Consider the following 14,435-nt stretch of genomic DNA (forward strand, 5'->3'; position numbering starts at 1 on the left):
GTAGCACTGTTCATGGGATACTTCTGCATAGAGCAGGTGAGCAATAGAGTGAATCATAAAAATGGAGACTTCTTGCCAGGCAAATTTAGAGCTAAAGTGCCAGGCACTGGCAGATGAGCTTAAATCTAGATTTTATAACAGGTATTGCCTATTATTTAAAAATAGAAGCAAAAACTGGAAAACAACCTGTGAGTCTCTTTAGTCAATACATGGAAAAATGTGGAGTTATAAGTTGCTGAGCAGTAAATAAAGTTGTGGGTATCAAGTCAACTCCACTGTCCTCCCCCTGGAAGGGGAGGAGGTCTCACATAATAGGTGTTTTTTAGTCCAGTTTCAGCTAAAAATTTAGGAACCAACTTTATCATCTGCTGTTTCTCGCCTTCTAGCATTAGGTAAATTATATCTGTATTTCTACTTTGTTTTGAAGCTAACTCTACAGAAATACTATACAGTTATACAATGAACTCTCCAAAAGCAGGGAGAAAAATAAGCCCGAACCAGGGGAAATACTGTTTGGAAGTGCCCCAGCCGAAGCAGAGCGCGGGAGTTGCTGTCAGAGGTGGACAGCATGCTGTGAAGGATCCAGCTCAGCAGCACACAGCTCACAGAAAATGAAGGGCTGTTATTTTCTGCCAAACTGCCAGCTCTGCATGCAGCGCCTTTCCCAACAGCCAGCCTCACCTGCCATGTGTCAGCAGCAGCTCAAGCCCAGACTTCTTTAAATCTGCTCCTTTGAGAGCAAAGGTTTGAGGATTTAAACAGCCAGTTTGTAATAACAAGTTTCTCTGCCAACTTCGGCCGAGCCTTCGTGAGCTTGTGTCCTGTGCCGATGGCAAAACTAAAATTCTGTTCAGCAGTTACAGTAGGACTTATGATTACAGTCTTTGCTGTCTAAAAATGATTTAATCATTAATAAATTATTTAATCATTAATAAAACAGGTTTTGCTTACTAGTGATTTATGTAGTAATACACGCAGACTTGTACATAGCTGCACCATGTACCTTAGCAGGCCCAGGGGAGATGGTCATGTAACTGGCTGCTATAGCATTTGGGGCCAGGAAAGGAATAGGCAGTCCCTACCATGCAGTGATCCCAACGGCTGCGAAAGGGAAGCAGAATACCAGACAATATTAGGGCGTTAGTGAGCTCAGCATGTAGGGATCTAGGCATTGCAGGAAAGGATGTGACTTTGTCACTGCTAAGTGATACGGGAGAGTCAAGTATTTCAGGGCTCCTGAGCAGTACAACATAAGCAAAAATTCATGTACTTTACAAAGGTACAGTAATGTTTGCATAGAGCATAAGGACAGACAGAGTTTAGCAGGTGATTGAAGGCATCTGACAGTAAATTTAAACCTGTCATTAATGGAAAAAGAGAAACTTGCACAGCATCTCTAGAGGAAGCGATCTGAAAGAGCAAGGAGGAAAAAGGCTACAACTACTAGAGCAAATGTTTCTCAACATCAGTTATCAATCTCATTGCATCCTTCTGTGGAAGAGTGTTCAGGAAGTTTTCCTGTTTTACGAAACAGGAGAAAGCAATGAAGACTTTTTAAATGGACAGATAAAGCAGTTACTCAACCTAGCAAAGGATGTGGGTATTTCAGTGTTCAATAGTTCTCTGCTACTTATTAAAATTGTCCAGCTCACCTGTAACCTTTGTCCTGGTTTTGGCTGGGACAGAGTTAATTTTCTTCCTAGTAGCTGGTACAGTGCTGTGTTTTGGATTTAGTATGAGAATAATGTTGATAACACACCAATGTTTTAGTTGTTGCTGAGCAGTGGTTACACTAGTCAAGGACTTTTCAGCTTCCCATGCTCTACCCACTGGGAAGGCTGGAGGTGCACAAGAAGCTGGGAGGGGGCACAGCCAGGAAACTGGCCAAAGGGACATTCCATACCATGTGACGTCATGCTCAGTATACAAACTGGAGGAAAGCTGGCCGGGGGGGACCGCTGCTCGGGGACTGGCTGGGCATCGGTCGGAGAGTGGTAAGCAATTGCGTCGTGCATCATTTGCTTTGTATATTTTTTTATTATTGTTATGATTATTACTATTTTATTTTATTTCAATTATTAAACTGTTTTTATCTCAACCCACAAGTTTTCTCACTTTTACTCTTCCGATTTTCTCCCCCATCGCACCGGGGGGGGCGGGGAGAGAGTGAGCAAGTGGCTGTGTGGTGCTCAGTTGCCAGCTAAGGTTAAACAATGACAACTTTTTTCTATTGCCCTTAGTAAACATCAAGCCTACTTTAGGAGGGGATACCTGTCTCACACACATGGTCTATTAATAAATTGCTTGACTAAAATTTTGGTCAAGCACATTTTTTGCCATCTGTCCCGTAGTTGTCGAAGAAGCTTAATAGTATTTTTTGTTAGCGAAACAGGACCTCCAAATTTTCTTGGTGGTAGTTTGCATAGTGTAGATGAATTACCTCAGTTTATTAGGTATCATTTCACTTTCTAAACTTCCTATCTGATGTTAATCTCTGGAGATTTCCAGAGACTGTGAATGCAAAGGATTAGTCTGTGAAGATGAATGGTCTGTTGTTACCCACAGCAGGTTACTTGAGCACACCTACAGGTATGATATTTGGTCAGAAAGAATCATTCACTACGTACCTCAGCCTCTCAGGGTGCTAGTGAAATCTCATGGGGCTGTCCTAAAAGTAGACCACAAGAAGACAGTAGCTGTAGTAGGATATTGTATTTTCTTTTTGCTTACTGAAAGTATTGTCTCCACTGGTGCTGAGTAAGAAACGGTGTGTTATGCTTCCAATATAATGATTCATTAATCTGTATGTGCTATAAAAACCATCATGTTTGTGTTTTTTGAAGTGGTCTTTTAGCCTAAACCTAAGATATTACCAATATGATAAATAATTTGACCCAATCTGGCAAGGACGATGGTCACTTCGTGAGCATCACAAATAAATATATAAAATAAAATCAAGTGTAGCTGTTTCAACACTTACATATTTTTAATTTCCTTCCCAGCCCTCATGTCTAGGGCTCAGACTTTTCTGGTATGTGCAGAATTTTTTAAACATAAAGTTCTCTGTTCAAATGCGTCATAATTCTTAATAATGTTCTGGATACCTTGAACCATTATTTGCTTTTAAACAAGTTTTCAGCACAGATTGTGCTGCCTGTATTCAGTCCTCCAAATCTCCCATCCGACTGTCCAAATTATTTTAACTGACATAGTTTCTAATTTGCTCTCTCCAGTTGAGAGAGCTCCCTGTAGCTTGTCTATTTTAGCATTTAATTGCTGTATACTCTCACAAATTAAATTCTGTAGTGATCCATTTTGCTCTGCCGGTGAAGCAGTGATCTTTTCATCTAAGCAAGATGGCGCTTGCAACTCAGCCGGCGGGGCTGGCATCCAGCGTCGGGAGAGGGGGAACTTTCCCATTTCCTCTCCTGCGGTGTGTGGTGGCTGTAGGGGCAGTGGGGTTTGTGCCAGAGGACAGCTTTCCTTCAAAATGTTCTCCATTTAATTCTGAAGCAAAAGGAAAGTGAAATCCTCAAAGCTTGTTTCAATGGGTTTTTACAGCTAGAAAAATTGCTTTGTCTAATTACTTTATGCCCAAGTGTGCAGCAGAATGCTCCTCTTTAAAATCTGCGTATCTTTGTGGGCTTTTTAGCATTTGCTTTTGTAAAACATGAAAAGGCAGCCTCTAAAAATATTACGCTGTATGTCTTCCTTTTCTGGGAGAAAGACAGTCAAAACTCATTGTTTCTTTTGACAAAATAATAATATCCAATTAGGAAAGTTGTCTTCCTCAGGTCTTTTTTGGATGATGCTTGTACAGTGCTTACACATCACTTAAATATATTTCTATTAGAGAGGGAGAGGGACCATTTAGTATCTAAATAATTAAGTAGTACAGTACTTTTTGATCTAGTTTGTGCTGAATGGAAATATTTTACTGTGTTTTCTCAATACGTGTGTATCGAAAGGAGGGCAGTTGACTCTTGGGGATTAAAAACTGCAGTGCAGCAGGGGTTGAAGGTCTGTATAGGCAAGCTGAGCTCAGGTGTGGAGAGGTAAAATGTATTCTGCTGTTTTCTGTGGAGGGACTCTTTCCCCAGCCCAAATAACCCAGAGGAACATACCCTGTGAACAAAACCTGGTCAATATTTTGATTCTGTGTAACTCTAGAAACGTGAAGCCAGTTTAACAGAAAATACAAAGCTGTTTCTTACTTACTTGCACTTCTTATATTAACCTTGAAGAAGACTTACCAGGCAGTTGGTAATTACAGGACACAAGGTCACTAAAAGTACATTTTTGAGGAAAGAAGGCTGCATGAAATTTGCATTATTGCATTATTTGGGTCTCCTTTAAACTAAGAGTCTGAGTTCAAACCTTTCATATAGAGGTGTTAATCTTTTGACTTGCTTCATTCGGAAGAAAGTTGGGCACTGTTTGATAGTGTGACGTGACTGACTGTCATCTGTGATCATCATCTTCCAAGTAAAAATGGGCTGTTTGTTTTGCTTGTGTGGCACAGATTATTTGGTCTTAATTCCTTTGTCAGAGTATTTTAGTCCTATTTGCTGTGAAAGGTCTGCTTTAGCAGGGAAGGATGGAGATGATTCCTAGAAAAGGCTAGTGCATCATAGCGTTGCTTCACATTCTCTTTGTAGAAAGAGATCAGGATATGTGGATCCTTTACATTAGGCAGATCTTTATGTAAGGATAGCACTTACTATATAGTAACTTTTGGGATGTCTGACACCACTCAGAGTCATGAATATTGTGGAAGAGAATGATGCATTGTTGCAGTATTGAAAAGACAGAAATTTGTGAGATAAGTGAGTCTGGTTCTGTAGCTGTGACAGTAAATCAAGCTTCATTGGTTTCATTTGAACTGACTGCTGTTTGGCCAGTGTTAATTTTTCCCTTCCCCCCCCCCCAAATTGTAATATGATGGTAGTTTGAGGGCTTGTGGAAGTAACTTAAAATGCTGTTATATAACTTAAATGCTGGATAACGTTGGGGACTGCTCCTTGAAAACCCACCCATAGGTATTGAAATCCCTGTTTGCAATGTATGTCTGTGTATGTACTATAGGTCTTCTGGCTTTGACAGAGCTGAGTGCAAGGTGCTTCCATGCAGTGAGAGCTCATCCCAGCCTGACTCTGCACTACTTGCAGCTATGTGGCTTCTGATTAACTTGAAAAAGAGCAGGATTTTGTCTCTTTGGGGTAGGTTCCAGTTCACTTGCATGTTGCATTCGCATATCCCCGCTAGCTCCTAAATCATGTGTCCTGATGCTACATTAAAGGCCAAAAGTTGGTTAGAAACAGCCACATCAGTAAAGGCACCAGCAAATTGCACCTTTGCTAGTATCTGAGATGACAATGTTTTTAAAGTCTGTACAAACACATACAGTGTGCTTAGAAATTGGGAACTACCTAAATTCATTACCACTAATACTCTTCTATACTAAAAAGGAATGCAACTTCTATTGATTTACATAGTATTGTTTGCTCTGCATATTTCTTTGTTTGAATTCAGAAATCAAAGTACTCCAGGTTATTAGGAAGTCTCTTTATTTTCTATATTCATTTTTATTTTGCTAGCTTTGAGCTCTTTTTCTTTTTTTTTTAAATTCCAAGTTTTTTATATTTTGCCAGATTTCCTAAAGTACCAGGATACACGAGTATCAACCAGCCAGTCGGTGTAGTGCAGAGCCAGGCACACACCACATCCTGCTACTTCCCCAGCTGTGAACAGCTGATACAGTTTGATGTAGTGCACAGATAGGGTTATTTCACCCAAAATATGGTGTATGTTAGAGGCATTTCAGGGACCAAGGGGAATAGTAGGAGGAGTGTGTCAAGGGGGATGGAGCTGCTTGCGAGAGAAAGACATAAAAGTGTAGAATACAAAAGCAGAAATTCCCCAACACAGGAGAGTATTCTGGAGAAGTATTGCTATATATTTATGTGTGGTTTTTACTCTTTAAGTTATAATGATCACTTTGTAAACAATATACTTTGTAAATAATATACAGGTTTCTCAGAGCCTTTGGTCGACCCAGCACGGCCATTGTTCTGTTATGCATGAAGATAGGCTTCAGTAGTTTCTGCTAACATACCAACTAGTTTTTTTAATAATTTATTGGTGATTTCTAAAAGAATTCCTTTTTTTCCAGTATGCTGCTTCTCTTGCTAGAACTATACAGTAGCAAACATGAAACAACAAAAAAAGATTGTTAACCAGGATTCCACATATTATCTTATGAACCAAACAGTGCCCATTCTCAAACACGGTAGTATGTTTGAGCTGGAAGATAACCTAGAGGTATTTGTATTTTACCAGTATTGTAGGTTATCGTCTGTCTTTCTGTGGTATTCGAAATATCATAGTTGATTTTGTTTGCATAATGCATTGCCTTTCCTAAAAAGTAAAGAGTTTCCAAATTACTGTTTTTCTACAGAATTAACTCCATCTTGATAGTTGTGTTGTATTTTGTCATGTCTCTTTATTATCACGCAGATCGTTTCCCTCTTGTGATTTCAAAATTGACTTTTCCATGCACCCTTTCACAAAACGTGATGTGGCAACTCTGGCAGTCACATGTATGTAAAACACCTGGAGGGATATTTGAGCCTTACGCATTTTAAACTTTGGTTATATAGTTAAAATGAGAAAAGTTGAGCAATTAAAATGTTTGCATTGGGATTCCTGCTTTACTTTCCACAAAACTCCATGTGTTCATATGAGACACAAGTAACAGCAGATCAGACTTTTACTATTAAATGGATGTTACATATTTAGTATCTTACCAATGTGCGCTTCTGTTTGAAATAACTCATTCCAGCCTACTGCTGAAGCTGTTCCTGTATACCCTACTCATAGGTATTTCTCTTGGATTATTTTGTCTCTGCTGATTAAAAATTATTTATTCTTCTGCGCAAAAATTTCTCTGTGGTTCTGGGATAACTCAGATTGTATTACATGAAGCATGTAGGGTTTTTTTGAGGAAAATGTTACAACCTTTGTAAGAAGTGGTTATTAGCATGTTCTCACATTTAAAAACAATTTTTTAAAAGTTGGTTGTATGTCAGAGTAGAAAACATAATCCATTGTGAAATCAGTCATGGACCTAAGCACCTTGAGAATATCCTTTTCAGGGGCAAAAAAGAAGTTTCTCCCACTCTACTTACATAGCTAAAACCATGTAAGGCCAAGCCTATAAAGCTTAAAAGGAGAAAACATTGCAACACTTCTAACACAGTTTTCTGGGAGAGTAGGAGGATGTACTTAAACTCACACGTTAAGGAAAATAAAACTTGAAAGAGCAGAGACTGTCTATTTTTGTTTTTTTCTTTTTTTCCTTCTTTTTTTTTTTTTAACATGATAAATTTACAAATGTTGGATTTTTATGGGCAATTGGAACCTGAAAAGTCAACTTCTGCCTTTGGCCCACAAAAAGATGATTAAATGAATTCATTTCTCAGGAAGACTGAACTTGATTGCCAAGTATGTCTTATTCTTCACAGCACCTCAGGATATTTAGTGCTAAGAGAATCTTCTTGCACATGGCTGGCTTCTCCCCTTTGTTCAGGCACAGGGCTGCCTGCACTCTTGTCTCCCTCCTCTTCTACACCAGCTAACCCCAGCAGATTTCACAAGGAATTGCTGATGATGATCTTCACTGGGAGAACTTCACCTCTTCCTGAGTCAGGTCTCTTATTCACTCTCTGATCCAGATAATCTGAAGCCACAAATGGCAAGATGATAATTTATACAATAAATAGATATTAAGTGAAAATGTAATTCCACATCATTCCAAAATTCACCTGCCTTGATGTCCACGTCCAGCTTTTGGATGCTTGCAAGTTTAATGCTCTGTCCTTTCTCTTCAGATTCACCATTGGGTTGGCTTTGCTTGTTTGCTTTGACTTTTTTAGTAAAATCACCTTGATAAAGACAACATGCATCTCAGTTATGATATCAGATAAGATAACTGTGTTTGTACCAAGAGAAAGTAGCTCTGCCCCCAAATACATCTTCTGTTTCTTGGAGTCACTGAAGCGTATTTTTGTTCCCTATGATACCTCGCAGGGACCTCGTGGGAGGTCTGTGTGTTGCTTTCGTAGCATGGGGTGTAACAGGTGAGCCAGCACTGAGAAGGCATTGGTAGCTACACAAGGAAATAATCTAGGTCTTTGATAAATTGGGGATGTTTACAGCTGCTGGGAAGTGATTTTCATAGTCAAACTGCGACGAATACATCAGAATACAGGCATGGTATGGCTAATCAGAGGTTCATCCAGAAGGCTGAAAGCAAGTACCCATGTTCGTCATTTGTTCCCTACACGTTTCTCACTGGGTGTATATACACCTGATCTTTTTTCGGGTGTTTTCATTGATGAAGGGGAGTGAGGACATGACAAGAGACATGCATGTTCTTTAAAAAGGAAATTAAAAAAAAAAACCTGACTTTTTTTTTAAAGGAAAACCTAATTGCATAATTTGGAAATAGTGAACAAATGAAGAGTCTTTCCACATATTCGAGTTATATTGCTAACTATCATTTCAGTGAGAATAACACTGATACCATAATACAGATTTTTAAAACCAGCTAGGGCATAATTGGTTTTTGTCTGCAAGCATAAGCTTATCCCAAACGATTCAAATAAGGGTCAAGTCCAAAGTGTGACAAATATTTCCTAGTCATTATAGCCTATGGGTGGAATGTTTTCCTTTGGCCTGACTGCAGGTGAGGGCATATTCAAGTTAGAATTGTAGAACCATCAAACAGCCCAGGCTGGAAGGGACCTGGAAAGCTCATCTGGTCCAACCTTTTGTGGGAAAGGGAGCCCAGATGAGATCATCTAGCACCCTGTCCAGTCGCATCTTGAAAATCTCCTGCGGTGGGGACTACCACATCCCTGGGGGGGGTTGTTCCAGTGATTGATTGTTCTCGCTGTAAAAAATTTCTTTCTTATACTGACATGAAACTTCTCCCGGTGCAACTTGTACCCGTTGCCGCTTGTCTTCTCCATGTGGCTCCAAGTTACTTTGTAATTCCTGGTTGCTCCTTTTCTGTTTGGCAGAAAAGCACATACATGCACCAGAATTGGCAAGTAGTTTTTACCATGCCAGTTGCATAAATATTTGCACACCACATTATAGATGCCAATTTTTTCTAAAGGTACTTAAAAAAAGTAACTAGAAGAGGTTTAAGCAAACTTCCTTTCTATTCACCTTGACCACCATTTTCACACCATAATGTGAATATTGAAAATTTAGCTTTATGAAACAAGTTGCTGTTAAGATGCAAGCTGCTTCCCTACATTTGCCTGGAGAACACGCAAAGAAGTGCCATGTCTCTCACATTGCTTTCTGAACAGGTGCCGCAGTAAATCTTGCATTCACTACAATGAGTTGTAATGTTTAGTTATTCTAAAGGTACGGTACAATAACAGATTATTGTTGTTCATATCTGTGTAATAATTGAAACTCCCTGATCATACTTTCCATTTTACACATTGTCATAACCTTGGACCTTAATCTCGCTCTTTGATTGACAGTCGTGGCTGGAGAAAGAGCACTTGTATTGTTTGTGATAGTCGCATCTGTTCAACTTGATTCAGTTGAGAGTATTTGCATATTCTTAAGTATTTCTTCTGAGAGGGCCTAAATCCTTCTCAAGTGTTTGATGCATTTTTGAAATTCATTCATAAGGTATCTACATGCACTAATAGTTCTGTATAATATTGCAGTGCATAATCTGACAGATAAGGCTAGTTTTTTAAACAAGGTATTATTAGGGGATGACATATTACATTCTGACTTATTCTACTGGGCGGAAATGTCAAGTACTTTGAAAAAGGATGCTTGAATGTTTTGATTGAATTAGTATACTTTATTCAACACAAATTGTCAGCTGCAGTAAAACGTCTTATTCTGAGAATATTTTTCAAAAGAGTTAACAGCAGGGCTTTTTTGTTTTATTTTTGTTACTGGAGCTTTATTACATATAATCGTTCCTTTGCTGCTGATACTGATATTAGATGGAATAAGAGAGTAGATTCTTAGATGCATTTTAGATTAATTTGTCTGAATTGTTAAACTGTGAGCAACACCTTTATCTTGAAATACAACTTAGGCTTTTGAAAAACAGCTTAGGCTTTTATCTTTCTCTCTTCTTGCTTTTTATTTTTTTTTCCCTTGCAAAATTTTTAACAATATTTTTGGAAGCATTGTCAACTTAATTTCAGAAACCTGTCACTCTTAATAGTACATGTACAACACTAGTGAGAAGTACCATTGCTTTGAAAAATATTCAGGCATTGTATTTGAGCATTGAACATAGATAGCAGTTCAACATATTAACTTGATGGCCTCATACTGTTAACGTAAAGAAATATATGGATAATTGAATCCCATGTCTTCCATAGGTTGGAAGTCCTAGTCCAGGACTATCCAAGTTTGGACAAAACTGGTCCAGATTGCTATCAGAAGGAATAGAGATATATTCACGCTTGCTTAAATGGATGTGTGCTGTGGATGCTACTACAAGCTCAAGCCCTTAAAGACCTAGGATCTCTTATGGAAGACCACTAATCACAATGAATAACCTATTTTTTTCCATTGCACTAAGCAAGTGTTCAAAGGGCCACCATTAGTGGCTGACCTAGTTTAAGAAATGGGTTTCTGTCTCTAGAAAGGACCATAGCAATCCCTGCTGCCTGTGTACTTGAAAAAAGAATGATGCAGATTTAATAAGTGTATTTTTTGTTTTATGCACACGCAGGTTTTAGTGTAACAGCACCTTTTACGTTAGTTTTGTTTTTCCTTTGCTTTCAGGAATCTCCTTCTGGACGCAGAAAAGCGCTTGCCACCAGCAGCATCAACATGAAGCAATATGCAAGCCCCATGCCTACACAGACAGATGTCAAGTTAAAATTCAAGCCTTTGTCTAAGAAAGTGGTATCTGCCACACTACAGTTCTCTTTATCTTGTATTTTCCTGAGGGAAGGAAAAGCCACGTAAGTTTTGTTTTTTTTTTTTAACCAGATAGCCTGCTTTGTGTTGGCTTTTCACAGAATTCTTTGGATAAAGAGCTCTTTCTGTATAGAATGGCAGAACTTGAGAGTATCCTTCAGCATACCTATCATTCCTGCCATACTTAATTTCTTAGCTGAGTAAAAGTCGTTTCTTACTCTGATTTTAGTCTTGTATTCTTTAGAGACACGTCTTGTCCTCTACCATTACAGACATTTTAGATAATAGCAGCTTAAAAATATCTACAGGTTTGAAAGCAGCAGGAGTGTACATTTGTGTGCATGTGTATGTGTATGTTCATCCAACAATACCCTTAGCAGACTGCAAGGGAAATGTGGGAAGGAGAACTTACTTCTATTTCACCTATTTATCTTTCACAAAGAATGAAAGAAGGACAAAGACAGTTGTAAGGTGAGAGAGGGTGGAGTCAGAAGTAAGATTTTGGGTTGAACACAAGAACATCCTGTGAAAAGAGTTTGATTGAGCACTGATTACCAGTGCCCCTACTCACTCACCTGGTTCTGTTCCTTATTTCAACAGCCTTTGGAGGGCAGAGGATATAGATTATTTTTGCAGATCCTATAACCTCTCCTGCTATTTCTGTCAGATTCAAGATGTCAGATGTTGACAACTTCTTGTGGCTGGAGGATGGATCATTTGTCACCCATACTGTTTTGCTTTTCCTTTCTGTCTCTAGAATATGGGAATGTGAGAATCATAGAATTATAGAATCATTTAGGTTGGAAAAGACCTCTAAGATCGTCGAGTTCAACTGTAAACCTAACACTGCCAAGTCCACCACTAAACCATGTGCCTAAGTGCCACATCTACACGTCTTCTAACTACCTCCAGGGCTGGTGACTCAACCACTTCCCTGGGCAGCCTGTTCCAATGTTTGACAACCCTTTCGGTGAAGAAATTTTTCCTAATATCCAATCTATTAGGATTGCAACTTGAGGCCATTTCCTTTTGTACTATCACTTGTTACTTGGGAGAAGAGATGGACACCCACCTTGCTAGAACCTCCTTTCAGGTAGTTGTAGAGAGCGATGAGGTCTCCCCTGAGCCTCCTTTTCTCCAGGCTAAACAGTCCCAGTTCCCTCAGCCGCTCCTCATAAGACTTGTTCTCCAGACCCCTCACCAGCTTCATTGCCCTTCTCTGAACACGCTCCAGCACCTCAATGTCTGTCTTGTAGTGAGGGGCCCAAAACTGAACACAGTATTCGAGGTGCGGCCTCACCAGTGCTGAGTGCAGAGAGGGACGATCACTTGCCTAGTCATGCTGGCCACACTATTTCTGATACAAATGGCAGAACAAAAAGCGGTAGATGGGGAAACTAGTGCTCTAGTGGTTCTTTTACCTCTTTTAAAATTTCTTTTCCCCCAAAAAGGCTAACAGTTTACTTCTAGCTTTCAGTATTCTGAATGCACTTGTAGACATTGCCACTGCAATACAAGTGCCCCAAAACTGTTGCATGGACAGCTTTCCAGACGGCCATGTTAAGGCATACATTTTGACACAAAAAGGCTTTTTGTCTGCATGCTTTGAAAGCCACAGATAATTACTATTACTTTTTCCCTTCTGTGATTAACGTGTTGTGAACCACATTTTGACCTACCATAAAAGAATGATATTTTGAAGTATTTAGCTGTGTTTTAACATGGTATTGCAGCTGAAAATGGGAATGAAAAAGTCAGTATCTGATAACTTTTTAATTTTTTTGGAACAACCAGCATCCACGAACTATACAGTAAGTAGCTATACTAGGCTCTTAGTGCTTTTTGAGGCCATAATTTGTAAAAGCTGATCCATTTAGGATTGCATATACCTTCTTCCCATTGAAATTGGTAGGTTTCAAACTGAAGACTGTAAGTCAGGTAGACTGTAAGTTAACAACAGGGCTTTAACATTGTACTGAACCAGAGACCTGAAAAAAAATAAGCTGCTGTTTGTGAAAGCATTGGTTTCCAGTATGTGTGAATAGAGACTGTCCTCTACTAGTCGAAATAAAAGAGAGAATTCAGGTGTCACATCCATGAACATGCAAGGAAAGGTAGCTAGGCCAAGGTTTATTTACATCTCTTACAAACTGTAGTAGTTCTGTACAGTGAGATTCACTTTTAATTTTCTTTTATGCACTTTATAAAGAAAATCCTGCAGCCTGTTGAATACAGAAAGGACAGTAAAAATAAGTAGTACTTTGGAGACCTTTTTATTTCTAAACTCTGCATGAACAAGTGATGTACAAGATCTGAGTGCTGAGTGCTCCCAGCTTTTTGTCTTCAGTGCATGAAAGAGCCTGCCCATCAATGCCGCTATAGGGTGCTATGTTTTCTCCCCTGTGCTTAAAGAGTTGATTTAACCTATTGGTTATGAAAACAGGAAGATGAAACCTTGAGAATTCTGCATGAATGGAAAGGTCTTTCTGACTTCTTGATAGTTACTTATTTTATATTTATTATTATGTTGGGGAGGGCCATGAAAATGATCGGGGGGATGGAACACCTCTCCTATGAAGAAAGGCTGAGAGAGTTGGGGTTGTTCAGCCTAGAGAAGAGAAGGCTTCGGGGAGACCTTATTGCAGCCTATCAGTACTTAAAGGGGGCTTATAAAAAAGATGGCAGCAAACTTTTTAGCAGGGCCTGTTGTGACAGGACAAGGGGGAATGGCTTTAAACTGAAGAGGGGTAGATTTAGACTAGATATAAGGAAGAAATTTTTTACGCTGAGGGTGCTGAAGCACTGCAACAGGTTGCCCAGAGAGGTGGTGGATGCCCCATCCCTGGAAACATTCAAGTTCAGGTTGGACGGGGCTCTGAGCAACCTGATCTAATTGAAGATGTCCCTGCCCATGGCAGGGGGGTTGGACTAGATGACCTTTAAAGGTCCCTTCCAACTCAAACTATTCTATGATTCTATGATTAATACTTTTTATATTACAGAAGTACTTAGTTGTCCTTTGTAACTGCGGGTTCTGTAGTGCTGATTACTTTGAATGCAGAGAGTAGCAAATGATTGCCCCAAACAACTTCTGATTTTAACAACATGTTAAATCACTGAGTTTAATCCCATGTTTTAAGCGCCTCTGTGTTTCTGTGCAGATTTGAGGCATGATTAGTATGTAATTTTTATTCCTATAAGTGATACCTTTGAAATAATTTATACAGTTTTCTTGGCATTGTAAGGCACAAAATCTGTGCATCTGGTTTTGTCATGATCAACTTCAAAGAAGATAGAATAATTCAGGTTGGAAGGGACCTGTAGAGGTAGCTAGTCCAGCCTCCTGCTTAAAGCAGTCAGCTGTGTGATCAGACCAGTTTGCTCTGGACTTTATCCCACTGGGGCTTGAAAACCCCCAAGAATGGAGAGTGCACAACCTCTCTGGGCAGCCCATCCCA

The 14,435-nt window shown here is 39.4% G+C and overlaps 1 protein-coding gene across 8 annotated transcripts in view; it reads left to right on the plus strand.

Moving 5' to 3' along the window:
* Positions 1-14,435, plus strand: part of EHBP1 (EH domain binding protein 1) — a 229,358-nt gene that overhangs the window by 77,345 nt on the left and 137,578 nt on the right. For all 8 annotated transcript variants that reach the window (XM_076334976.1, XM_076334977.1, XM_076334979.1 and 5 more), the window contains exon 6: positions 10,840-11,021. In XM_076334976.1, coding sequence (XP_076191091.1) covers positions 10,840-11,021 — 182 coding nt within the window. The remainder of the gene's footprint in view (positions 1-10,839; positions 11,022-14,435) is intronic.

The sequence above is a fragment of the Aptenodytes patagonicus genome, chromosome 3 (assembly GCF_965638725.1).
Source record: "Aptenodytes patagonicus chromosome 3, bAptPat1.pri.cur, whole genome shotgun sequence".
Taxonomy (NCBI): Eukaryota; Metazoa; Chordata; class Aves; order Sphenisciformes; family Spheniscidae; genus Aptenodytes; species Aptenodytes patagonicus.